Consider the following 27,871-nt stretch of genomic DNA (forward strand, 5'->3'; position numbering starts at 1 on the left):
TTCATTGTGCCTAAGAACACCATGATCACATTACACTGATGATCAACCATGAGGCTGTGAGCGAGAGATCCAACCTAGAGAGGTAAGATTTTAGAACTCCAGTCAGCACAGGATAGGGTCTAAAGATATTGTAACCTGTATGTTTGCAACTAAGTCCATTCTAATGACACAGAAAGCTGGATTTATTTTTCCATCTTTCACAAATTGTTCTTGGTACTCAGTTATCCTGGAAGATGACTAGTCCATGGCTTGCCAAAAAAAGCAAAAAACAAAGCAAAGCAACAAAAAACAACTGAACAGGAAACCATATCAATGTTATGGGAATTCACAACAGTGCTGCATTTTCAATCATGCTTGTATAATATTAATAGTTTGTTGTTGTTATATGCCTTCAAGTCAATTACGACTTGTGACACTATAAATCTGATATTCATAGGGTTTTCATGGCAAGAGGTATTCAGAGGTGGGTTATCATTGCCTTCCTCTAAGCCTATGGCACGCAGTAGTCCCAGGTAGTCTCCCATCCAAGTACTAACCAGGCCTGACCCTGCTTAGCTTCCGAGATCAGACAAGATTGGGTGTGTTCAGGGTAGTATGGCCGTAGCCAATATTAATAGTATTAAACAACAAATGCCACCCTGCCACTTAACATGGGAATGTTGTTGTACAGACAGCTGTAAAATGCTAACTTGTGCCTTCATTGATTCATCTTCTCATGTATTCACCAACACAATCTGTTTCTGAATCTGACAACTCACTTTCTCCAGACCCATTAGAATTCTGCAAGGCACATGAAAAGTTAAGAATATCAGACCCGTGCTTATCTAGCGCATCAGTAAAATGTTTTGGTTCAAATACATCAGAAACACACAACTCTTTCAAGTTTGTTGCACCTATTTGGCAAGGGCATAGCGCAGCAGAAACATCCCAACTTTTGCCAGATATTCCTAGCACCGCAGTATTTAAGTTTACATTTGAACAACTGTTACGCTCCTCCAACTCAGGTGTGTTAATGGAGTTCACTTCAGACGGATGAAATAATTGACTTCTTGTGCTTTCTTCTTTGTTAATATTATTCTGAAGGTTTTCTGCCTCAATATCTAGAGGTTCAGTCACCTCACTTGTAGTACATGAGCAACCTAGAAAGAGTTTCTGTTTTAGCATCTAGAAGTTCAGCTATTGTACTTGTAGCGTTGAGCAGCCTTTGGACAGTGGCTCTACAATGTCCTCTTGGGAACAAGATTTTGAAATCTTGCTCAAAAAAACATGACCAGTATATAAATCATCATCAACGTCACTTTCACTGTCATCATAATTGTATCTCCATACTTTTTTGTTACTTTCCTGGGTGGCCTGGACAGTGCACACTTCCTCTGGATCTGATTCAAAGACTAAATAGGCTGACTGAGATGTGACATTCTGAAAAGAAAAACAAGTTTGAAATATATAAATGGAAAAATAGAATAGATGCCATTAAGAGAAAATGTTTGTGTGATACAAAATTTGAAATTAATACATTTGATGTCAGTTGTTTTGCCCTAATCTTGAAACCCACCACACACAGAAAAATTCCATGGATTTCAGTGGAATTTTGTTTGCACTTCAAAAACTTTATTGAAAAACCCTGAGAATTCTACTTTTTTCTTCATTTACATTTTCTTGAGGCCAGGTACCTGGCACATAGGACTAAATGTGAATGCCATGGTGTGATGTATTATAAGTCCTATTAAGTATCGATAGGATAGAAACATAGGAAGCTGCCTTATACCGGGTCAAATGATTTCTTCATCACTGACAGCAGCTCTCCAGGTTTCCAGGCAGAACGCATCACCTGACATATGATCCTATATATGACCTTTGCATGGAAAGGAGGTCCACTATCAATGAGCTATAGTGCCCCCACATCCTAAAATGTGTGCCTGCTTTCAGAATAGCAACCTGCATGTTTACTCATCCATCAGCTATACAAAATGTAACAAAAGTACTAATACAACCCCCTCATTTCATTAACCATGGAGAAAACAGAAAATGAAACGAACATTTCACAAACTTGGTATAATATATATATATTTAAAAGGAATCTTTTGTATCAAAGGAACAGAGGTTTCTCTCTTTGTCTCTCTCTCTCTCTCTTCTGCTTCATGTGAGTCTTAAGTTATGTTCCATTGCTTAAATCATTACTTTCTTAGGTATTGCCCTAAAAACATTGTTTTAATATTCAGTAACTTTATTTTTTTTTTACAAGCAGTTGGTTGGGCATTTCCATCTTTAGTTCTTTGTGCCTCAAAGTTTCCTTTGAAAGTAAGAAATGCAAAGAGAATGAAACCACTTCATTGTTTTTTCCTTTCACTATAACTAAGCAGGAAAGGGAATGACGGTTCACACAAATTGCAGATTAGGGGGTAAAACTGGGCTGTACCACTTCATACTGCAAATGGGAGGGGACCCAAGACTAAATGTATCTTTTTATTATGGAGAACAAACACCTTAGACACAGAAACCTAGATGTCAGGGAGAAGAGCAATAGCATAATAACAAAGGTTTCGCTAAGTTGCACCTACTGCATTTTCCTAGGAACTGGCTATCAAGAAAAGCTGTGACACAAGAGCAAAACTCTTCATCCAGACCAACAGTTTGAGATTCTGGGCTGTTTGTCCAATTTACAGGTGCAGCTCTTGTGATACATAATGCTGGCCCTGTAACATGGACTGTTTTGGTAGAGATGATGATCAAGTTATTTAGCTGAACTCAGAATAAAGACCTGAAGCAAGCAGTGGAAGTAAAACAAATTGAAAGAGTTCATAGCATCCTCACTGTCTCTTGTTGTTTGGCAAGTTCCAAATCAAAACAGAAAGAAACGTGCTCCTTTTTGCTATTGACGTTAAAAAAGTTAAATCCAGAAATGTAAATACACATATTCTTAGGACAATCCACCAGTGTTGCAATGGTTGTTGAGTTTCATGCTTGCTGTTTTCAGCCTCATATTCTACATTTACCTTTTGGCTCTAGAAAAATAATAATTTATCTGACAATAAGGAAGGAGAACCTGCAAACATCGGCGTGGAAAGGCATCACACTTTCCAGAGCAGCTAGAAGTGCTCTTGTGACAATTATTTCATACAGTTATGCTAAGATCTTTTAGTTACGGTAGCTTTTGCTATACAGTAGGGTGCCGCTTACCAGCGCTTCGCATTCAGGCATTCTGCTAATGCAGCGGCAGGAAATTCCCCCTTTTAAAGCCGATTTTGCGGCATTTTCGCGTGACAGCCCCATTATAGTCTATAGGTTCCGCTTTACAGCGATTTCCGCTTTATGGCGGGGGCCTGGTCCCTAACCCGCCGTATAAGCGGGGCCCTGCTGTAAAAGGTAGGGGAGGCAGGGATTTCTTTCCTGAGACTCTCTCACTATTGCAAAGGATAAAAAGAGAGCTTCCAGACTATAGCTACTTTGAGGTGGGATTGAATTGCATACCACCAAACTGAGATTGCTCAATTAAAGCTCATTATAACTCTCAGACAACAAACCTGCTTCCTCAAAAGATCAGCTTTCTGCAATAAAGTGATGGGAAAATGCACTGCAAAGTGTGAGATAATGCTCAACACAACATCATCTAATTTCCCTGTAAATGAATCAGGATGGATGTTCAATAAACAAGTCATCTGGAAGTGATCAATATTCTTTAGGTCAACTGAGCAACGAATGTTTCATGAAAAGTGAACAGAATATTTCCCAAGGCTACATACCAAGACTTTGGGCCACTTTTTCCATCTTACGCAAATAAAGCCAGTGTTATATAGGCCAAATAGAGCAAGTCCTACTGCCAATGACAGAAATATGCCACCCAAAGCTGGGAATATAATATGACCTGCAGGTTAAAAAGACATTTGATTAAACAACAATACACATGGGGGTTATGGCAAAGTTCTGTGGTTTTATAGGGTTTATAGAGCAACTATACTATGAAAATGCAGGAGGAAAAAGTAACCTTTTTTGCCTGAAATACTAAAAAACATAATCTATGTTTAGTTCTTTCAATTAATAATAATATTAAAAAGAGCCCAACCAGCTCCCCTCCCCCAATAATAACTCATGGTACCTGATTTATTTTTGGAGCCAATGATAATACATTTTGGGACCGAAGGAGTGCACTGTTCATTTACACTTGATTTCACATCAACAGCAATACAATAATTTGTATTTGGACTCAAATCTCCAATGATGGTGTGGAAACTCTCTTGTCTGGTTTTGTTGTCAACACGCTGTAAAACAAAAATAGTTTTATTTGATAATTGCTTTAACATGTACTGGTTGGGGCAGACAGAGGTTTGAGGGCTGATAACACATACTCAACTGTGAGATGGAAAGTCTCACTTTTGCCATGATGTCAATGCGCAACCTTGCTCTCTTACAGGGCTGTTGAAAGGGTTCCTGAGAAAATGTTAGGTGAAGTGCTTTGAGTACCCAAAGAGCTGTATATAGATTGCAGCAACAGCAGCATTTCCGTTCATTTGCTAAATATTTGGCTTGTCATTTCTTACTATAACAATGGTGCAATTGCACAGTAATGCCAGTGTAGCATCATGCCTTTTGACATTCTCCTGGTTGAGCTGTCTGTATGCCCAGTACTAAAATGCTGGGCATAGGAACTGGCCTACTATATTAATCATAACCATCTCAATCCAGCAATTCCTGCAGGAACTCTGAAATACATACAGGCCATCCTTGTCAGTCTGGATGTCAACATTCACCTAAGTGCCAATGAATGCCATGCTGAGCTGCCCCCTCCATTGAAATGAATGGGGGAAACCTGCCCACAGAGGAACTCAGGGCATGCATTGGAGCACAAACAGGACTACTGATCAGGGAGCAATACCATTGACGTTTGGATATACTAGATCTCAAAAGATAGCAGCTTTTTTTTTTTTTACCAATGAAGACCATTTGATACTTTCTAACATTTTCCTTTTCATAATAAGTTACTGACCTTTTCCTTGAGATCTGATGTTTCCACTGTGACTGTATAACCAAGTTCGTAGTATACTTTAAGTAACGAGGGTGAAAGTTTCACTGTCACATTTGCACAATTTGGGCAAGCAGAAATATTAAACTGAGGTGTTGCTAGGCACGCTGTTTGACAAATTAATAAAAGATGGAATAAATTATATTGGTATCTGAGGCATCTCTGCCCTACATGTTCATAAGATATATTTATGATGTTACAATCCAATGCACAATTTACTTGGAAATAACATTTCAAATGAAATGATTTGACTTTCTTCCAGATATGTTTGTTTCAGATTCAAGGCTAAACAGGTTTAATCAGGTACTGATTGAAAGTTTTCAACAATTGACCTTTAAGCCTTTTAACTTGTTGAGCTTATTGATCCTTGACCAGCTTTCATCCTCAGTTCTGCTCCTGAAAGCCAGCTCTGAGTATGGTCCTGTGTTCTGGTCTTAACATCTAGTCTAAGATTTTTAATCTTGGCAGCTGTGTGGTGTAGCTTATTACTCAGTCCCTCAGGAAGGAGGAGGATGCCCATGTAGGACTGGAAATAAAGTCTATCAGGGACAAACCTCTTGGCATCTCAGTAGAGATGTAAAGGCCTGGAAAAAAACAGAAAAAGTAGAAAAAACTACCCCCACAATTTCCCCCGTTTTTCTCTCCAGGCCTTCATAATAGATAAAATACACTGATGAAGGAACACATGTAGGTGGGGGAGGGGTTTGAATGATGCTCCACAATGGTGGAAGCCTCAGCAGCACTCCAGTCAACAGAAAGCAACTAACAGTGGTCTGCCCACTGATTATAAGAAGTGGAAAGTTCCAAAATGGGGTGTTTAAGGTAGGGCAGGACACTGACAGCTTTGGAGCCAGCCAGCCTGGAGCTGACATGGTGGAAAGGAAAATCCGCCCCCGCCATCTGTCTTGGCCAGCGTGAGCCAGCAGGGCTTGGCATGGGGCACCTAAGACAGCAAATACAGAACAAAGTAAGCAAGTGACCATAATACAATGAAGTAGGATGGCTTGAGAGCAGGGTAGAACAGCATGTATTTGCTGGTGGTGGTGCTCTACCATGGTGGACGCCTCAGCAGTACTGCAGTGGACAGAAAGCAACCAACAGTGGCTTCCTTACTGATTATAAGAAGCGGAGAGCTTCAAGATGCAATGTTTAGGGTAGGCTGGGTCAGTGACAGCCTTAGAGCCAGCCCAGGACTGAATGGTAGAGAGGAAAACCTGCCCCCACCTTCTGCCTTGGCCAGCTTGAGTTGGCAGTGCAGAGTTGGCATGCGGTGATAGATTCACCACGTTGCTCTTCCCAGCCACCCATTGAGTTGCTCTACTGATGTTCTTCAGTGGTACCTAAATTCTGCCACCTGACATGGCTGCCTCGCTGTCTAATGGCAGAGCATTCTGACAGGTCACAGAGATGATGCAGAAGCCTGTGTGGTTAACATAAACATAGGATTCAGAGAGCAAGTGAATAACATAAGAGAATAAATATGAATAATGAACAAATTACTTACTGTCCTGGTGTGGAAGGAATGGATAATTTGAAGAATATACTTCACTTTTCGTGACTAGCTCCACTACAATTATATATGTCTTGCACAATTCTGTAAATTCTTTTGTCAAGTTACAGAATGAACGTGTGATATTGGAACATTCTGTGACAATCTTCATATTTGATCTTGGAGAAATTTAAAATGGAAAAAGAAGACACCAATAAACAATCAAAATTTCCCAACTGGATCTAAAGCAGCAATTCAAAAGAATCACATGCAAATTGCCCAGAGTGTTGGGTCCCATTCAAGCTGATATTTACTTGTTCCCACTCCTCAGTTTGGAATGAAGAATCAAATTCTGCAAGAAGGATGCCAATGAAAATACAAATTTGGTGCATTTTTTAATTTATTCTCTTTTCAAGATTCACCTTTTTTTGTTGTTGTTGAGAATATGTAGTTCCTGATAGAAACCTCAGATACCATAATCTACCATGCCCTGTTACTCCTTTAGTCTATGTGACAGAGTGAGGCTCTTGTGTCACCACCACTAGTGAGGAGGGGAGGGCAGAACATATTTGGGAAGGTGGCAGGCATGGCTCTGAGGTTGGTGGGAAAGTAGTGGAGTAAAGGGCAATTCCTCTCTGAGCACTGGGACTGGCTGAAGATTTCTCTAGTTTTGGGGAGGATATCCCCAGCCAATCCAAAGGGAGTTGCAGATGTCATGCCCATCCGTAGAACCTCAAAGCTCCTTCCTCCTGCTGTTCCTTGATCGGTTCCCACAGAGGATCTCATTTCCACCCCACTGCCTTGCCACACACCTCCAACGACCAAGTCTCTGTTTCGCAGGTGATAGGGGAGTGTAATTGGGCTGCCCATTAGTGGCACTGCACCACTGGCACCTTGTCTCCACCACAGGCACAACAGTGCTATCCTACCTGAGTGTTGTCAGCTGACCCCAAAGGCCACATCAAACCTTAGCCAAAGAATGGGGAACCTGTGGCTCTCCAGAAGTTGTAGATTATCAGTTCCCATCAGCCCCAGCCAGTATGGCCAATGGTACAGAATGATGGGTCTTGTAGTTCAGCAACATGTGGAGGACACTGGGGTCCTGATTCCTGCCCTAACTCAGAGCTTGTGCCTCAGCTACTGCAGCTCATCTCTTGTGTCAGGACTGTGCCTGACCTCCTGCTCTTCCACTCCCCCCCACCCATGATTGTTGCCTTGGATATTGACAAGTGATGTCACAGAATTGCATTGAAATGGGAAATGTTACTGGAAATTGTGTCAGCTTGCATGTTTATCTGCGAAAAGGAATGGAAATCAGGCAGGTGAATACAGTATCTGCTGTCATTATTTTTTTTCCAGTCCACAATTTGCTGCCATTATTTTTTCAGTACATTATTGATGATGTTTCTCTCCCGGTCCCCACTTGAAACAAATGGTGTGGAATCATGTAACAATAATGTAGTCAATTATATTATTACGTTTGGCCACAGCAAATAGCAAGCCAAATAATGCTTTTGCAGAACCTGAATTGTAGCAGAACAGAGATAGCACTGCACACAGCAGATACTTGGTGGGACGGAATACTATGCCTTTTCACACCCCTAATCTTGTCCTCTGCCTTCTTTTGACTACACACCGGTCTTTGTCTATTTTGGACCATGCAGCAGTTGGACACATTGCCACCTCCTCAGATTCTGGAACCAGATGGTCTGGAGCCTTATTTCGCTGAAACCTGGCAGAGAAAAGAAGAGAGCGTCTGTCAGAGAAGCAAGTTCCCAAGAAAGAGCAACCTCCAGTCATCACTTCTTTTCCACAGTGAGCTGACGATCACTCCCAGAATTCAAGCACTTGTGCATCCATCCATAATGCTTCTGACTCCCCCTGGGAGTTTGCCCAGGTACAGGGAAATGTTCTGGGCAATTGCTTCACAGCTAGGAACCCTTTTTTGAAAAGATGTAATTCTTTTGACACCTGGACTGTCTTTTTGACAATTGTTGTTGATTTAATCAGTGTGTAGAAAAGGCAGAATGTCTGAGGCTGTCCCAAGAAGCAGGCGTTTCACATTTCAGATTGAAATAAATAAATAAATAAACATTTTTGATCGGGTCACTAGCTTAGTAGATGGTGGAAATGCTATAGATGTCATCTATCTCGAGTTCAGCAAAGCGTTTGACAAAGTCCCCCACGACCTTTTGATTAGCAAACTCGTCAAATGCAGACTACATGGAAATACTGTCAGGTGGATTCACAACTGGCTGGCAAACCGTACTCAAAGAGTGGTCGTCAGTGGCTCTGCTTCGGACTGGAAGGAGGTTTCGAGTGGAGTGCCACAGGGTTCTGTCCTGGGGCCGATACTCTTCAACATTTTTATCAATGACTTAGATGATGGGGTGGAGGGAAGCCTTATGAAGTTTGCGGATGATACGAAACTGGGAGGGATAGCTAACACAATGGAAGACAGGAATAAAATCCAAAGGGACCTGGATAGACTAGAAAATTGGGCTGAAATTAATAAAATGACATTCAATAAAGACAAATGCAGGATTCTGCATTTAGGCCACAAAAACAAAATGCACGGGTACAGGATGGGAAATACCCGGCTTAGCAGTAGTGCGTGTGAGAAGGACCTTGGAATTGTAGCAAATCGCAAGTTGAACATGACCCAGCAGTGTGATGCTGCGGCAAAAAAGGCAAACGCGGTTTTGGGATGCATAAACAGAGCTATAGTTTCCAGGTCGAGGGAAGTAATAGTCCTACTATATTCTGCATTAGTCAGGCCTCATCTGGAATACTGCGTTCAGTTATGGGCGCCTCATTTTAAGAAAGATGTAGACAAGTTAGAGCGGGTTCAGAAGAGGGCGACGAGGATGATAACCAGTATGGAGAACAAGTCTTATGAGGAAAGGTTGAAGGAACTTGGCATGTTCAGTCTGGTGAAGAGAAGGCTGAGGGGTGACATGATTGCACTCTTTAAGTACCTGAAGGGCTGTTACATAGAGGAGGGTGCAGATTTGTTCTCTGCTGCCCCAGAGGGTAGGACTAGGTCTAATGGTTTTAAGTTGCAGGAGCGTAGATTCAGATTGGACATTAGAAGGAACTTCTTGACAGTAAGGGCAGTTCGGCAATGGAACCGACTGCCTAGGGAGGTGGTGGGATCCCCTTCACTGGATGTCTTCAAGCAGAGGCTGGACAGCTATCTGCGGGAGATGCTCTAGCTGTGGATTTGCTGCTGTGAGCAGGGGGTTGGACTCGATGGCCTACAAGGCCCCTTCCAACTCTAAGATTCTATGATTAACACCACTATGTATTTCATGATGAATACAGAAAGTAATAATGATCTGGATTGCTCAACAAAAGCATGTGCATACCCTCCCCAGTGCAGAATTAAAAAAATCTTCCCAGTTGCCATTCCTGATTTAATCTTGAGCCACAAAAACCAGCCTGAGGAAGTAAACACATTGTACTACAATAATGCTTAGCTAGGCAACTAATGTATGAATTCATGGTGGCCAACTGGGCATTGATGCAAAAAAATGTAATTGATAATACAGAACAGCAAAGTGACCAGAAATTATCCACCCGATTTAGAAACTTCACAAGAACAAACATATGCATGAGCACCAGTTTGTAAGAGACACCTTGCTTACCTGGACTTGCTGGAAGAAATATGTTGTACCTGGCTTCTCTCTGCTGACTTTGATTGTGTTTCTCTTGCAGTGTGCCATGCAGGACAAGGCGAACTGTCATAGTGAAGAGAAGCATATTGGATGATTAATTTATTGTAGCTATGTCCTATGAGGAGCTTTTTAAAAAATCAACATGTGACTTCTCCCTTATGTTCGTTTATGTACAAATCAGTTACTTCCTTAATTGTCCAGACAGCCAGATGTTTGCTTCCTGCTAGCAGATGCTGTTACTTTACTCAGTTACAGGTCTTAGCTGCTTCTAGCATCTCTTGGAAAAAGAATCCCTCCTATGTTTACATTTGGGAGGCTGTCATTGATGAAATCCAAGAGGGCATTTGGTAATTTTACAGGACATCCTTATGCCATCTTAGCACAAATATATATTATCTATTGGAACCAATATAAAAGAAGCTCACCTCAGTAGGTGGGATATTACCCCTGAAAGACCTCATCTAATGTGCTCAAATTACAGCCAATTCTGCCAGAGAGAATATGGCCAGAGAGGAGCTTTTTTCATCTGTGGTAGGAATTCCCCAACATTCAGCAGGTTTTCCCAGAAACATATCCACATTGGTCGTATTGTTACACCTAAACCTATGTTACTCAATTATTTCAATCATATGTATGTGTATGTACTGCCTTCAAGTCGATTCTGACTTATGGCGATCCTATGAATAGGGTCTTCATGAGGCCGAGAGGCAGTGACTGGCCCAAGGTCACCCAGTGAGCTTCATGGCTATGTGGGGATTTGAACCTTGGTCTCCCAGGTCATAGTCCAACACCTTAACCACTACACCACACTGGCTCTCAAGGAGATGCCAAATTCCTCCAGAATGAACTTATATTTTCTGGCAAGTTGGAAATCGCCCTATAATTCTACCAAGTAACAATGGGTAGACAAGATACAAGAGGTGATGATCACGTATAAATTCACACACTGAAGCATTATTGAATAGAAATGCCGCCAATCACATGGCAATCAGTTCCCCTTAAAAGAGATGCTGTTGGAGGTCGCTGATTCATAGGGTCGCCATAAGTCGTAATCGACTTGAAGGCATATAACAAAAACAATCAAGTCTCTAATAGCAGATGAGCCATTCTTCATAAAGACAGGTGCATCTGCTTCTTCTGAAAAAGCTTTCATCCTATACGCATTTATCTGGAAATTAAGTACAACTGAACTCAGTAGAACTTTCTTCTGAGTAAACATACATAGGAATGTACTGATGAGAACTATGAGATGGGCCTGGGTAATAGTTGGGTTTTATATCTGCATAGATAGGGGGACAGCCTTTTTACGCTTCTGCTTCCTTTGAGGCCTGGGTGCAATCTGATACCAAAATAAGACACAATATAGAGCCTCATGTGTATGTCTAATTCTCTGTCTTTTCTATTTTTTACGGTAACAACTTTCAGAGGGCTGTTTTAGGCTTTAATCAGATAACCACTTATTTAGGACTCTCAATTCATATCTAGGCATGTCTAGGACTGCACTGCAGGTCTGCTGCAGCAAGAACAATAAGGAGTCTGATAACATTTTCAAGAATTCCCCCCAATCATCCCAGGTGGTGTGAGCAGAAGGGCTCCAGATATGGTGTTGGCTTCTTTACTCTGTTAAGCCCCACTGCTGCCAGCCAGGGGTTTGGATCGCACCCTGATTACTGTTATCCCCAATTATTATTTTGCATGCGTTTAAGCTTTAATTGACTTGTCATGGACTGAACTCCTTGCATTTCATAATCATGTGACCCCATATATACACTTTCCCCCTTCAATATCCCTGTGATTACGTGTGTATATCCTGAGGATAACAGTTCATGCCTCATTTGAAGTGGACCCTAGTCTGCAAAAGCACATACCATATTAAATTTGTTAGTCTTTAAGGTGCTACAAAAGACTTTTTTTTTCATATAGCAGGAATGAAGTAGATACACCCAAACCGATAATGATCTTGTACCATATCAGTCATTCATAATCCTCTACAAAATGTAAATATGTTTTATGAAAAAAACAGAAACCTTGTAGCCATATACATCACGTTGAAGCATGTGGGTGTCCCTGTATTATTTCCAGCTTCCCATGTTAAAATGTACTCAAGATCCTGTGACTTCATTTTCAGGTTGAGTGGTAACCCGATTGTTTCTTGTGGGAGAAAAAGAGAACAGTTATAAATCTAGCAGGAAATGCAAAGTACAAAGTTTACCAGTCATACACAGTTAAATCTGCATCTATAAGCAGGAAATAAGAGACATGTCACAAGTGAAGCTGGGTGAAAACTTGGGCCATGTTCATTAAACTTTTTTCAAATTAACCCACCATCTGCAGTGTGGCTGTGCAGTAACCTCAAAGCTAAATCTCTCAGGCAAGACCCACCCTGCTGCATAAAAGGGGGTGGCCCTAACTCCACCCCCTTTTCCCAAACCCCACCCAGGAGGTGGGTAGGGAGGCCTTCCTGACTCACCCTTTCCCGGTGCCCCACAACTCCAAGCAGGTAGCCCAGGTTAGCCCCAAAGGTGAACCCTCTCTATCCCCCAGGCCCCCACAAACCTGAGGTCTAACCTTGGGTATCACCTTTCACCTTTAAGGTGCCTAAGGGTGCTCACCAATATCCTCACCTGTGCAAGTTCCCACACATACAAAAGAGGCTGGAAGAGGGGCAGAGCAGGTTTAAAAAGGCCTGCAACCCAATCCCACCCTCCAGCAACGTAGCGTGTGCTACGCACGCTACATGGTTGAAGTCATGTCAGGTCCCTCCTGGCATGGCCGCAAAAGCCTGCAGTCGCCGGAGTGCTTTCAGAGCTCGGTGGCTGAACTGGTGCTGTGCATCTTGCCCTCCATTCCCAACAAAATACAGAGCAAAGCAAGCTTGTCACTACAATGTTCACAGCAAGCTTGTCACTACAATGATATGCATTTCTGTGCATTTTGAGTTACGTGAATGGCAAGACACACAAGGAACTTCCCTTTGCAAGCACCACTGAAATGAATGCTAGTCAAGACACTGGTACAGCCCTCATTCTTTTTAATGGTGCTTCTGCAGGCGGTGTTCTGATGGATTGTGTCCATAGGATTTAGTTCCAACAATAGTTCTTTCTAAGCAAAATCTATAGTTTAAAAATACTTACCGAATAAACTGCACAGAGTAGAAATCAGAGCACTGATGTGCACTATAAATTTAAATAATATATTAGAAAAATGTAAAAACCTGTTTGATCTCCCAAACTTACATGAATAACCATGTGTATCCTGAGTAGAATATAGTTCATGTAGAACAGAAACCCAAAATCGGTGGGATGGGTGGTTGTTTTGGAGATTTTTTGAGAAATGTTATGTACCGCTATGAAAATAAAGTGTGTCCAACAAATATAATGGGTTGTATCTAATGCTCAGAGTAGACCCATTGAAGTTAATGGACATGACTAACTCATTAATTCCAATGGCTCTACTCTGAGTAGGACTAAATTGGTTACAACCCAATGCAGATTAGCATAATTTATTCTGCAGGTTTAAATTTAGGCTGCTTTGGACCAAGTTTCAATTTTTTGCAGGGGAGTTTGCAACCAATAGGTGACCAGTTCTATTTATACCAGAGAAACAATAAATCAAAATTGAAAGAACTCTGTATACAGCTGGATGTGCCATTTAAGTTTCTATTACAGCTACTTACACCATGAAGTAAACGGGATTTTCAAAAGCTTCTGGCTGCATGATTCCACATTTTCCTTATGTCATATGAAGTTGCAGCATAACTTCATTTCTTTGAAAAAGCTGTCTTCCTCCTTTACCTTCTGCATCACCCTGCTGCAAACTCCTATACCTCCCCAAAAGCCTCTCCAGAGGCTTGGGGAACCTACCACACATTGTGGGCTGTGTTGTCTGGGGCTGGAGTGGGAAATCACTCAAAGTTACTTCAACCATTGCAGTCAATTCCCCTCTCCTACTACAGCCCTGGATTACATGGCCCTCAGTGTTTGGTAAGTCCTCCTGACCCTCCAGCGAGGCTTCTCAAGATGCAGGTACAGGGGTTGCAAAGGAGAGGAGGGAAATGGATGAAATGTAATTATATCCTTTCTCCTCCCCTCCTTCTAATTGTTCTCTTACACATGACAGCCAAAGTCTCATACAAGCTCAAGACTATAGATCGGGAATGGTAACTGGAAGCTTTTGCAACTCTGACTACAGAATGTGTTTATTTGAAAAGCCAGATCAAATGCATCTTGTAGATCCTGAAGGATGGATAAAGAGGGTATAACCACTTTAAATTAGTCAATACATTTTTTTCCCAAAGGCAATTATTTTTTTTGAAAAGCAAACAGTAGTCATGCCACTGACATGGTCAGCTATGATTGCAACTGTTAAAAAGAATGCACTCCCCTGTACACTATTTTCATTTATTAATATTCAGCTTCAACCAAGAAAAGTGGAGAGGTCTGTGGTGGTGGACTTGGCCTCCCAACAACAGCTTCACTTCCACATGCCAGGATGGTGTAGAGCTGGAGCAGAGTGGCAGAAAGGGCAGGGCAGAGCAAGGACCCCAGCAGGAGTATCAGATTGTCTCCACTGGGACATTCCCACTGCCCCAACCTTGCCACCACCCTGTTCCACCCCAGTATTCAGGGGCAGCACAGGCCAGCTCCACAACAGTGCACCTCCCTGTCAGCCGCTCTGGTTTCAGCAGAGCAGCTTGTGGTTGGAAAATGGCAGCAGTTGAAGATCAGATTTATTAACTTTCCAAGGGTAGCTGAGACAAGAATAAAAAGCAGTGACAGGGACCCAAACGATTAAATTCTTTTAACTCACCAAGTTTGTAGAAAGGCAGTGGTCCCCTGAAAAGTGCCATCATAGTTTAAAATCACATCCTACTGGGTGGTCCTTACTGGTGGATAAGTGCTGATGTTACTGCTGCATCTGCAATGATACCAAATGAAACCGTTCTCACAGAAAAACAGTAATTCCAAATGGCTAACATTCACACACAATGTGACCTCTGTAATGTGACTTCAGAGAAGGTAAGGGAACAGTCAGACTTGGAGTGTTATTGTACAATACAACTTGTAATTTTATTTTAACAGGTAATCCTTCAAATGGGAGATCAATACCGTAGGATTCAGGGTGGTTAATAGCCTGAAACACGGCATATAAACGTAGCCAGCAAGATCAGTTAAAATGAAACAATAGCTGCATTCAGAAACAACACTAAGCCATTAACTATGGTTAAACAAATAATCCCATACAGGAGTTATCCCAGCCTGAGCTCTCCTGCTTTGCTCCTCATTTAGTCATGTGGGGAAACAAACCATGGTATGGCTGGCCAGGGCTGTGGAGTCGGAGTCGTGGAGTCGGAGTCATGAGCAATTTTGGGAGGAGTCGGAGTCAGAGTCTGTAGAAATGTACTGACTCCGACTTCCAATAAATTTTGATTGACAAGAAGCAATTTTGGGTGGAGTCGGGGTCGGACAGTAGAAAAATAGAGGAGTTGGAGTCGGAGTTGGACAGTAGAAAAATAGAGGAGTCAGAGTCGAAGGTTTTGCGTACCTACTCCACAGCCCTGTGGCTGGCTTAGTGTAACTTTTGAACCAGCACTTGAGCTTTGCTTCTCTCCACACACACCAAGATCTGAAGACAAGATTTTTTCTTGGCTTCCCAATCGTGGTTGGTTTGTGAGAAACAAACCTCAAGCGCTGGTCCAGATGTAAAGCTAAGCCACCCACTCCTTGGTTTGTATCTCTGCTCAACTAAGGGAGGAGCAGAACAGGAGTGCACTAACTCACCAGCATGGAGCTTGCGCACAGGACTTATTTAATCATAGTTAATGGCTTACCATACATCCGAATGATAAAAGAGTAACTCTTTAGTTTGAAACACAGGTTTTGCAAACACTTTCAAAATATGCTAGTGATGCAGTTCCTGGTGATGCCCCTGACAGGCAGACATATATATAGCAAGCTATAACTGCAGCCCACTTACAACTAACTGCAGCTGCATTAGCATGCAGTTCATGGAACATGCTCAGAAATCTAAAGACAGGAGTGGCAAAATGAATGATCCCCTCTCTCCCAGAAATTTCCTAGTGAGAAACATACTCCAGTTTTATGTTAACTGTGCAGAAACACAGTTCTCTCAAGAGTGCAATCATACGCACATGTCCTTGGGAACAAGTCCTATTGAAAACACAAGGCCCTAGTCAGAAGAATTCTATTAGATCCAACCTTTATTCAGATAACTTGGAAAAACAAAGCCTGTGTACCCACACTTGCTCTCTTTCTGTGGGGGAAGATCTGATCCAGGGGAGGGAGGAGAGAAGTGACCAGAGAAGGTGGTGTCTAAAAAAATCCAAATGCGCACATGGGATTAAAAAGGTTCATGTCCCCATAGCACAATGGCAGGAGGCTGCTAATTATAGAAGAGGAAGGTTTTTACAGTCCCCTGGAAAATGGTGGAGTTTAAGTGAGTGAAGCCCATGACTTGTGTTTATCCCTCGGAATGATTACTTGGAAGGTTTGTTTGTCTTATAAGTGTATATACAGCCCTTCCTTGGTGGCTCTCAAAATAAAATAAGATGGGCTCAGGCTAGAATTCTGGAGTTAGGGTGTGACTTGGGTATATGCAATGCCCTTTCTACGTGCCAATACTAACCAGTCTGAGGAGATAAATAAAGTTCAGGTTTCCTTGTAGGCCCTGCCACCCACAAAATGTGAATCAGTAGACATGAGAAGAAGAATAACCACCACTGCTCCCACAATACATTCTGCAAACATAGATATGTTAACTGGCATCAGAAATCCTCTCCACCCGCCCCTGGAGATTGTGAAAATGTGAGAAGGGGAAACTCCCACGCTCCTCCATTATTTCATACATGTTGCTAGCCCTGGTTCCAAGCGCCCTCCCTGTCACTGTAAATCTCTAATCTGAGACTAATCCAAGACTGTGAAGGGGAATCTACCACACTGCTGTATGCTGTCACATGACTTGCCTTGCTCTCTTCTGGAATGCTACCTGCTATGGTGAGGGAGCCTCTTCGCTGTGCAGTTGGACTATCTGACATGCAGGTGTCTCATTCTCAGACTTTCTAATAACCTGAGTGTCCTGGACTATGTGAGCACCAAATTTTAAATGTCATTTGCGGATGCACCCTGACAACGCTTACACCCTCCAAGTCAGCCAGAGCCCCATTGTCTTTATATGTCTGATAAGATGGTGACTCCCTTTAAGAGCAGATGAGGGGAATTTGAGCATAATAAGCTACATCTGCTGATATTCCTTCTACAGGGTTTAGAGTCCTGTCCTTTATTTGCATCTGGCCACCCTATTTGGGAATATATGTAAGGACATATAAAATCAACTGAACACCAAGCTTACCTTTAAATACTTCTAGAACAGGTGCTTGTCATAAGGTTAAATATCAGGAAAACATCTTGGTTTGTGCCTAAGGAGGCATTGTGAAGCATCTTAGCTCAGGCACCTAAAGACAAGAATGACTCAAGTGACAATAATTTCCTTCTCGCAAGAAAAGACAAAAACGTTGAATTTATATCCCACCTTTCCTCAAAGGAGCTCAAGATGGCATATATTACAGGAACTGAGAGGCATTAAAATCACACAGCCTTCTGTTTGAGTAACATGTTCAGAATTGCACTATTCTTCCTTTCACATTATCCAATAATAGCCTTTTACAAAGCAATAATAATGCCTCAGCAGCACAAGATTAAGGTCCATCTCTTTAGCCCTTTTCAGGCATTTAGGCCAAACACATATGGATTTGAAGATTGGAGAGGGCAGGGGTACATATGGAAGCCTCTCCTCCAAATCCATTCTTGCACTGACTCTGCTTCAGACCTTCCAAAGATTTGAAGCGCATTCAATTGAACACTTGGAGATGTTTGGGGCAGGGATTGTGCGTGTGCCCGTTTCTTCTCCACTTTCAACCCACATACATTTAGGCAAATGCCTCACTAAGATTGCTGTTGTAGGAAGAACCTTAATCTTATGTCCCTGAAGAAGATTGTCATCAACAAAAAGAACTTGGTCACTGTCATTATTGGATAAATATTAATTTGTCATTACTATTTTCAGTTTTTGTCTTTTTTTTTTCCCTTGGATTGATAGCAGAGCCAGAACTTGCCTGGAAACTAAGCCACGCTTTATGACAAAGAAACATTTTCTTCCAATACCAAAGAGCTTGGAAAAGTTACTTTTTTGAACTACAACTCCCATCAGCCCCAGCCAGCATGCGCTGGCTGGGGTTGATGGGAGTTGACCAGCCGGATTGTGACTTCTTCCTAGCAGTAAGAACTATGAACTCACTGGCACTCTTGCAGCCCAAACCCATGCAAGTGCAGCTCACTCAAGCCCACTGAAATCAATGGTTTAAAAACAACAAGGAACCTTTTGGAACATTAAGGAAGAACACTTTATGTAGTTAGTTATATTACATAGTTTTTTATATCCTGCCTTTCCTCCAACATAGGAACACAGGGCAGCTCACAAATCAGAATATGCAATATAAAATACAAGATAAAAATAGCCTAAAACCGCTTTAAACAAAATTAGTAGCAATAAATAATCAGCCTCATGGAGCGTTACGACATAAACTGACGCGGGCTACTTTAACTCAGGAGCTCTGCCCGTTTAGTTATTTATTTCACCTGCTATGACCCTGCTGGCCTTCAGAAACAGGTCTCCTGAATGATTTCTTCGTTCAAGCCACATCCAAATCTGGGACGCTCTAGATTTGGCGCCTGCTTTCTCTCGCGAGGCGGCACTAGAGCACTGATCGTCGGCGATCAGCCCGGCCAGCCCTTGCTTCCTTTCCCTTTCGTGCCATCCTGCAAGCTGGTGGCAAAGGAGGAATGCCTGATCCCGGCGGGAGTCGGCTGAGTCTACATACAACACTGAGCCTGGTCCCAGCGATCGAGGCAAGGAAAGCCTCCCGGTTGTGGTGGGGATTCGCCAAGGTGCATCTGCATAAAGATCCCCGTACTGTATCTAGCCAACTTCTCCCAGCCTCGCTCATCTCTGGCTTACCTGGAAGCGGGCGCCCTCTCTCTTCTGCTCTCTTCACATCTGCGCCCCTTCTCAAGGCGGACGCCATGTCGGCCGTCTCTGCAGCAGTGGCGTCTTCGTGGGTTCCGAAAGCGAAAACAAAAAGGCCGGGAGTGGAGGCGTAGGTAGCTCTTGTCTGTGCTGCCGGTGGCGAGGCTCGGAGGGCAAAGAAGGGCGTGATCGGGCCCTGGTTTGAAGGAGAGGATTAATTATTTGGAAGGCTCCCACCCCCACCCCCACCCCCCATCTTCCTGGTAGACGTTTCCATTTAACGCGTTAAATGTTAACAGAAGAGTCCTGTTCAGACATTATCAGGGCTGCATCCAAGGATTTTGTCTTCATGGGACCTCAGAAATCCTGCTGACTCATGCACATGTGAGGTGCATGCTGCTGTAAGATAGGCATAGTGCGCACAACTATAACTCCTTGTGCATTTTCTTTTTGTGTAAACATGCTTTATTTGTTAGAGTTACATTCAAAAGCCTGCACAAAGTGGCAGAAAATCCTCTGAACTGAAAATTTGACAGCACTAAGAAGAGTGCTTTCTTCAAATACCACATTTTGTTATTTAGCAACATGAAGGCTGGTTTATGCGTGTCTCTAGTTTGATACTCTATTATCTGTCTGCTGAATACTTAATCTTTTTCCCTGTTGCTGACCTATGCTTATTTTCTTTCCATGCACATATTGCTATAGTGTATGATTTGTATGAGCAATGTTTGGAAAATCCCTTTTCACTCTCTAGAGCAGACTTCTAGTTATTAAAACCACTGACAGAGAAACGTGGTTTCCAGTTTTTCTCTGTTAAATATATTCAGCAGATTAGCAAAAAACCCTGACACTAGAGACAAGGTATTCCTAAAAGGTAAAGGTGTCCCCGCACTTATAGTGTGAGTCGTTTCCGACTCTTAGGGTGACGTCTTGTGTCGTTTACAAGGCAGACCGTATATATGGGGTGGGATTGCCAGTTCCTTCCCCGGCCTTTCTTTACTCCCCGGCCTTTCTTTACCCCCCAGCATAGGCCGGGTACTCATTTTACCAACCACAGATGGATGGAAGGCTAATGCTTACCACTCTGCACCACGGAGGGCCATTAGGTATTCCTAGCAGGGGTGTTCATTGTACCAACTACTGTGAAGCATCTACTTCCAAGAGTTCCTCCTGAAAAGCCCCTCAACCAAACAGCAGCCAGTGAGCAGAAACTTCCAGCTGTAGCATTCCTGACCCTAACCCTAATCCTGTGGAATGGGGCATTTTGAGGGTGGGACAGAATCTGCTGGATCCTGAGCTGGTCCTGCTGCCTTCAACAGACATGATATTGCACACTGGCAGGCGTGAACGGTGGTGCTGTGGAGGTGGGAATAGCTGCATCAAGCACCACTGCTACCACCCAGGATGGACTGCAGCCTAAGTTATTTAAAAAATCTGGATGAACACAGAAAGGTCTTCATCTGGTGCCAAAAAGACCACAAAGATGGTGCCAGGTGAGGCTTCTTGGGAAGGCTGTTCCATAACTGGGGATAACTGCTGAAGTTGGGAGCCATTTCTACTTGTGTGGGCTCCCCACGTGATTTAAAACCCTGATTTTGCTGGATTATAAATTTCATGGGGAACCTAGTAGACCCCCCACAGCAGATTTTCATTCCAACACATGGAGGGGGGAAGTGGATGGCAATGGAGGAGAGGTAGAGCTTGTACACTCATCACTGCTCATGTGTTCTAGTGTCTGAAAAGGGCTTATATCCAGTAGTGTAGTGGCAAATTCAGAAGTGCAAGGTCCCTTCACGATAGGAGGGGGCCTGGTTGAGAGTCCAGAGTCTGTGAGTTCAAATCCCCGCTCATGTCTCCTGGGTGTCAAGGGCCAGCTAAAGATCACCCCACAGTGAGTGGCTCAGGGGTTACATGCCCTGTCCCCTGTGCAGCCGTGGGCAAGCTGCATAGTCCCAAGGAGCCCAGTTGCTCCCCAGCTGGTAGTTGCAGACAAAGGATAGCCATAAATTGGGATTGTCTTGAAGGCAGTCCCAGTCCCAGCCACATACACTCTTTTTTGCTCCTGGATTGAGAATGAGATCCTTGCTAGTGTCTTCTCCCACAGCAACAGACATCTCTAGAAGCCAATCAGCATGAAAGGGGGGAGTGTTAGCTACTGAAAAAAGTCTTCTCAGTGGCTGCCTCACCTCCTTTCACTCTGATTGGCTCCGATCACCAAGAAAGGGCAAGACCCTTCTCAGTGACTCCCTTTTCATGCTGATTGGTTTGTAGGGTGGATGCTGGAGACATAGGGACCCTGCTGGGATCCTACTCCCAAAAAGGTAGGGGGACAAAGACCCCCAAGATCCTGAGCAACTACACCCCTGCTTATAACATGTCGGAATCAATCCTTTCTCATTAACAGATATCGATTCTAATCTCATACTCAAAGAGTTCTTACTATGTTACTTTCAAAAGCACACAGAAAATCTCTCATCTGATAACTTAATATATTCTGTAGGGAACTAAGCAATCATCAGAGAAAGTGAACTGCTAATAAAAATATGAGGCAGCCTGCTACATTTAAAAGGCATCTGCCTACATTTACTTTGAGGAATGGTGCCATCTACTGTATGTTATAGGACACAATACAGAATAGCTAAATAAGTATTGCAGGCTGCTGAGGCTGTCAGAGCTTTTTTGGTCTGGTCTGGGAGATAACCGAGCTAATTGAGAAAAGGGAAGGGAGGGGCATTCTGCAGTTTCATGTGTTGCTTTCAGTTACCAAATTGTAAACTTGGCTGAGTCATGGTGAGTTGAGTTGCTTTCCATTTTTTAAAATTTTATTTTAAATTACATATTGCTCAATACTTTCCAAGAGTATATAGCATGCAATATAAAATAAGAACAGAGGAATCTAAACATATTATTTCAAATCCATCAGACTCCTTATTAGATATTTAAACCTTTGCCTTAGTAATCAAAATTAATACCTCCTTTGACATATTTTCACTGTATACATAAATAATTTCACAGATTTTAATTTCTATATTTTCTGGTTTGGTGACTATAAGTACTAAGGATTGTTCAGCATAGTGCTATGTTGAACGTTCCATCAGCTTAAGGATTTTTCCTTGTGCAATGGAATGTTCTCCGTCTCCTCCCCCCACATGCCCCCTAAATATGTTATCTGAGTTCCTCCAACCCTCCACAGCAGATCTGTGGATCATATCGGGCATGCTCAGGGGGAGGAGGGATGAAATCACCTTGCACTAGTTGAAGTTATTCCGCTAGTGCAAGAATTTAGTTGAGTGTTGACCTTACACTTTGTGTGCATACTTACACAACTATTTTATAAACTTCATATACCCATGTACATATGCATATACATCCAACTTTAGGTCAGCATTTTAATATATATAAAAATACATCTTGCTGCTTAAATCAAGAAGCTTTATCACTCATCTTGAATTATAAGATGTTTGTTCAGCCCTTTGTAATTATTCACATATTTGATAGAGTAATTCAAATATTCTAAAAAAATCTCCCTTTTATTGTGAAAGTAACAAATTTACTCTACAACAATCTATAAATGACTTCTAATCTTTTAAAAAGCTACCTTGTGTCTGTCCTTTTTCTTGTGTCGATTTAAAGTGGGTCAATTTTGCCATTAAAGGAAAATCCCAGCATTTATCAGTCCATTCATTTGTTATTGGTATCATTTGCATTCTCTGTTTACTGGCATATAACAGTCTTGCAGCTGACAACATATATGTTCATTCATTACTGAACCATCTATATTGTTTAATTAAAAAACATTGGATCTAACATAGTCACATAGCCTATAACTCTTATTATTAAGTAGCGTATATAACTCTTATTAAGTTCTTGACTTTTTTCTTCTTTTACCAATTGGCGTTCTCACTACATCTATCTATCTATCTGTCTGTCTGTCTGTCTGTCTTTTTTGTAACAGTTGAACCCGCCATACTGCAGTTGGCCACAGCTCTGTGAACTTCATTGTGACTCCGCTGCAGGAAGGCAGGTGGCCAGATTGGACCAAGCCAGGTGTGCCAGCCATGCTGGACTCAAGGTAGGGGCAGGGGCAAGGAAGGTGGGCAAATGGATGAGACTGAGCCAGTTGTGCTGGAGTCATGGGGGGGCAGTCAAGCATACCCCTGAATTTGAAGAGCTTTAGGGAACAGTGGCCTCTTAATGTGGCAGGTCTTGCAAGACCTGGCATTATTGGTACTGATCTGTATTTAGGTTGTGTTGTGTTTGTTGTTTTAATGGTTTTGTTATAATTGGCTTTAATCTTATTGTTGTAAGTCACTTTGGGTTGCTGTGCAAGGAAAGTGACTAATTAACAACAACAACCTGGCCACCCTGACCAGAGATGGTGGAGAAGGGGAAGGAAGATGGGTGGCTGGATAAGACCCAGCCAGCCATGCTGGGCTCAGGGCAGGGAGGGGAGGAAGTAAGGGAGTCAGCCAAGCAACACTGAGCCAGCCATGCCAGCTGCACTAGGCTCAAGCATTACCCACCCATGCTGGTCACAAGGCCAAGGGATGGTAGTGAGGGGGAAGGAAGGCAGTCAGTCAGCCAAGACTGAGCCAGCTATGCTGGGCTCAAGGCAGGGGGGAGGGGTTGATGCACAAAGCACGCAGGAGTGGAACCCCTAGCATGATAATAATTTCCATTTTTTATTTCCAGCAATCAGTAAGAGGGAACATGATAGAGGTGTATAACATTCTAATCTTATAACAATTTTTTTCTTGAATTCATACTTGGAGAGAACCTATGAGATTCCCCCCCCCCAGGTTTTCCCATACCACCATGGAAATATTTCCTTCAGTGTTATGTTCTCATTGAATCATGAATTTCTTCACCTGTTCAGGTTCAGTATTATATTTAAGCAACAGCTTATACATCTGTGGGAGCAGGTGATCCAGATTATGCATTAGTATTTTCTCAAATGCTGTTAAATCATGGCTGAGTCATAGTGAGACATTTTCTCTGTCTTTCCAGAATTCCACTGGAAATAAATATGTTTGATAAACAGAGAAATGCATATCAGGACCACTATCAGGACAGCCCTTTCAACGTGTGAGTCAGTCTGTATTCAGACACCTCAGCTGTTTCATTAGCCTATCACTGTGAATTGGACTTTGCTGTGGGAAGCCCCTCAGTGAGTAGGTCTCTCCCCCTCCTTCATTCTCTAGATCAGAGTTCTTCAGTCTTGGGTCTTCAGATGTTGTTGGTATGCAACTACTATTATCCTCAGCAAGCTTAGCTAGTGGTCAGGGATGGTGGGAGTTGTTGTCCAACAGCATTTGGGGACCCAAGGTTAAAGAAGGCTGCTCTAGATAGTTCATTACTATTGCTCCTCTGCATCTTTTTTCATTCTTTTAGAGTAGGGAATGGAAACCTATGACCCTTCAGATGTTGTTGGACTCCAGCTCTAATCAACCCCAGTCATGGCCAATGATCAGGGATTTCGGGAGTTAAAGTTCATCAACATCTGGAGGGCCACAGGTTCTTCATGACTTTTGTTTTAGAGCAGGGGTGGGGAACTTTTTTAGTCCGGCGATCCAGATCTTTATCTCCCTCACCCTTGACAGATGGGTGGGACCACCTACTTGTCAATCATGACATTAGATAATTAACATATGGGTTGTCCAGCTGACCTGACAAAGTTGGCCTGCAGGGGTGGGTGGAGACAGCAATGCTAGATGTGGGCAAGTGAGTGTGGTTTGAGGAAAACAGCCCTGTGGGCCAAATGGGAAGGCCTGGTGGACCATATTTAGCCTACAGGCCCGAGGTTCCTTACTTCTGTTTTGGAGGATCTATCATTTAGTTGCCCTTAGTGTTACTTTCTCTGCTTCTTCCATTTTCCCCTTATAATATAGTGCATTGTCTAAAGGAATGCAGCACCTTATTGAAGCTAAGTAGGGCTTGGGTCTTATTAGGGCCTGGATGAGAGACCACCTGGGTGAGAACTCTCTATGCTGCCTTGAGTTCCATGATGGAAGAAAGGGAGAATATATGTGTACCAAATAAATAAAATAAAAAGAGTTTTAAATAGCTTTGATGTGATTTTGAACTTGCAAAACTGACTGCTGGGCGGAAGGTAAATGAAAGCAGGCAATGAGTTCTAAACCACAGTTGTTCACTGTTTGATCAGTGACAAGAGTTTTGAAATTCTGAACTCAAAGGCGTTGAGAAGATGTACCAATTGGCAATACCCAAATATAAAAACACAGATGGAGAGATGAAATGTGCATCTCAAGATTCTCAAAAGTAAGTAAAGGATGCACTAGATGCTAGACTTGTGTCACATACTGTGAATAATGCTAGAGGAGATATATTCTGATCTGTAATTTGCACATATATGTAAAATCAGACATGAATAGTCAAAGTTCTCTGGATCCTTTTTTGGCTATAGTTGGGAGCAAATAATAAGCTCAATGAATTAACTACAAGTTTTAGCTGAGCAAACCCCGCTAGCCATTTATTTTATCCCAGAAAAACGACTCGGGAAGGAGATTTGGAGCAGCGAAGCATTCCTCCCCCTTGCTGCTTCGTCACCCAAAATCACCCCTCCCCCCTCAAAAGGGCTTTCTGTGGTGAGTTATACATAGCTGCATATGGTTTAGACCTTAAAAATTATTTAATAAAACTGATTTCCAAATCATGCTGTGGCCTGTAGGGGATGCTGTTTCTCTAGTTTCCTCTAGGAAGAAATTATCAGAAAAAACTAATTCACCGAAACAACAAAGTCCTTAATTTATTAGCACAATAAAGTGGTTATGATTTATGTTTTTACATACTTTGAAGCCAAAAATAGCCTGGTCCTAGGACACCTGCGGAGTGCCTTGTCCGATATGTATACCCCACCCTCATGAATGAGATGAAGTGGAGTGCTTCAGGTGCCACCATTGTCTGTGATAAGACTATCTTCCACTAAAAATAAGGCTCTTTCATGTTTTAAGAAGCTTACTCCACTATAGAAATCCCTAAGGTCCATTCCACTGAAAGCTGTATGTCTGAAGAAAAGACCTGTATGTTTTTCAAGGATGTCTGAGACCTCCATTTTATATTCTATTTCCTATTAAGGCTGTCATCCTACACACCCTTACTTGGGAATAAACTCCATCGAACACACTGGACCTTACTGCTGAGGAACCATGCCTAGGATCTGCTACATGCTACTTTTGTGCAGTGCAATTCTTGTCATGTTTACTCTGAAGTAAGCCCCATTGTGCTCAATGGGGCCTACTCCCTAGTAAGGAGGTTTAGGATTGCAGACACAGGTTTTTGTTTAAAGTGCATCAGTTCATGTTAAATGCTTTTTAATGCTACTGATATTTTTAATTATCATGTAAACCATTTGTTGTAAAGATTTTTTGATGGAAAAGCAGCATGTAAATATAATTATAAATACATACATATAGTTAGGGCTCTTCCAGACAACTTGCTTATTCAGCATTCATCCTGATTTGCTTGCACAAAGTTTACATTATATCTGGTCTTTATTGAGCATTCATTCTGATTTGTTCACAGGGTGGTTATATGACACTAAGTATTTGTCTTGCATTCATCCTGATTTGCTTGCAGGGTATTTACATGACTTTTCGTTGACCATTCATTCATGATTCATCCCACATTTTTCAATGCATTACCCTGTCACTTTCCAACCTGCAAAAAGTCATCTTTTTTTAAAAAAAAGTAGATTTGTTGTGACAGGGCAACAGAGCACTTTAATCCACTTTTAATTGCACAAATCTAAAGTTCCACTATACACTTGAATTCCTTCTGCAACATAGTGACAGTCTGGAGGCACCCTTAGAGTTTTAAAATTTGACATTTATAGATAACATTTCCACTGATACGTAAAACAGGATATCTCACGCCTTTTCTCTTCAATAAACACTGATGTAGGAACCTTTTCCCACCATTCCTTCCATGTATGTTATGAGGAAATGTGCCTTTTAGATATATGCATGCCATTCACACATCACTGAAGGCACCATACATGTATTGTAAAGTCACATTTTTATATACCTTACTCAGAATTTTAAGTTAGCCCTTACAGTGAAATCCTATATGTGCCTCCTCAGAATTAAATCTCATTGAGTTCAGCAGGGCTTACTCCTAGATAAGTCAGTATAGGATAGGGATGGCAAAATCTGTCAATTTTGGTTCTCTCAGTTTCTCATTTTTCCAGTCTTAAATTCAGTGCTCCGCATTTCCGCAGCAATTTACAATTTTTTAAAACAATTCTCATGAAAATTCTCCAGCATTTTAGTGCAAATTTCTCCTCAGAAACACAGTTTTGTGGACAGTTTTGACTAAAGTAGACAGTTTTGCAAACAATTTCTTGTCATATAATGCATTTTTGAATGTTATTTTCACTCATGGATTCATTTTTATGCACACTCCCCTAACATACGCATTTTTGCAAACATTGTTTGGTTGCGAACTGCATTGCAACATTCAAATAAGTGTGAATTTCAAAGGATGTCTGTGTTTCAGTTCTCATGTTTTGGAAAGTGTGAATTTGATAGATTTGTCTTGAATTGCAAACAGAATCAAACTTTTAATCCATCCCTAGTATGCAATAACAATGTAAGGCATAATTAACACTAGAACTTGCCTGATTGT

At 42.1% G+C, this 27,871-nt stretch overlaps 1 protein-coding gene, 1 long non-coding RNA gene and 1 pseudogene across 5 annotated transcripts in view; 1 reads left to right on the forward strand and 2 right to left on the reverse strand.

Annotated features, from left to right (window-relative positions):
• Positions 1-487: 487 nt before the first annotated feature.
• Positions 488-606, reverse strand: LOC133386325 (5S ribosomal RNA; annotated as a pseudogene).
• Positions 607-1,077: 471 nt separating this feature from the next.
• LOC133385214 (interferon alpha/beta receptor 2-like) lies at positions 1,078-19,476 on the reverse strand. 3 transcript variants are annotated; one of them, XM_061627787.1, is made up of 12 exons: positions 19,220-19,476; positions 17,555-17,657; positions 14,996-15,103; positions 13,321-13,362; positions 12,214-12,337; positions 10,157-10,249; positions 8,146-8,241; positions 6,525-6,688; positions 4,985-5,127; positions 4,097-4,259; positions 3,744-3,865; positions 1,078-1,419 (listed from the first exon to the last, which is right to left on the reverse strand). In XM_061627787.1, exons 3-12 carry the CDS (start codon positions 15,036-15,038, stop codon positions 1,177-1,179), a joined length of 1,233 nt encoding a protein of 410 aa, XP_061483771.1. In that variant the 5' UTR covers positions 15,039-15,103; positions 17,555-17,657; positions 19,220-19,476; the 3' UTR covers positions 1,078-1,176. The 3 variants fall into 3 exon arrangements, with proteins under 3 accessions (XP_061483771.1, XP_061483772.1, XP_061483773.1); XM_061627788.1 differs by lacking the exon at positions 19,220-19,476 and adding an exon at positions 18,841-19,082; XM_061627789.1 differs by lacking the exon at positions 13,321-13,362.
• LOC133385216 (uncharacterized) overlaps positions 18,751-27,871 on the forward strand; it is a 55,013-nt gene continuing 45,892 nt past the window's right edge. The window contains exons 1-2 of one of the 2 annotated variants that reach the window (XR_009762817.1): positions 18,751-20,721; positions 23,184-23,300. This is a non-coding gene — a long non-coding RNA (uncharacterized LOC133385216). Of the gene's footprint in view, positions 20,722-21,974; positions 22,019-23,183; positions 23,301-27,871 lie in introns of those variants that run through there. The other variant, XR_009762818.1, reaches the window with a different exon arrangement.

The sequence above is a fragment of the Rhineura floridana genome, chromosome 5, assembly GCF_030035675.1.
Source record: "Rhineura floridana isolate rRhiFlo1 chromosome 5, rRhiFlo1.hap2, whole genome shotgun sequence".
Classification (NCBI taxonomy): domain Eukaryota; kingdom Metazoa; phylum Chordata; class Lepidosauria; order Squamata; family Rhineuridae; genus Rhineura; species Rhineura floridana.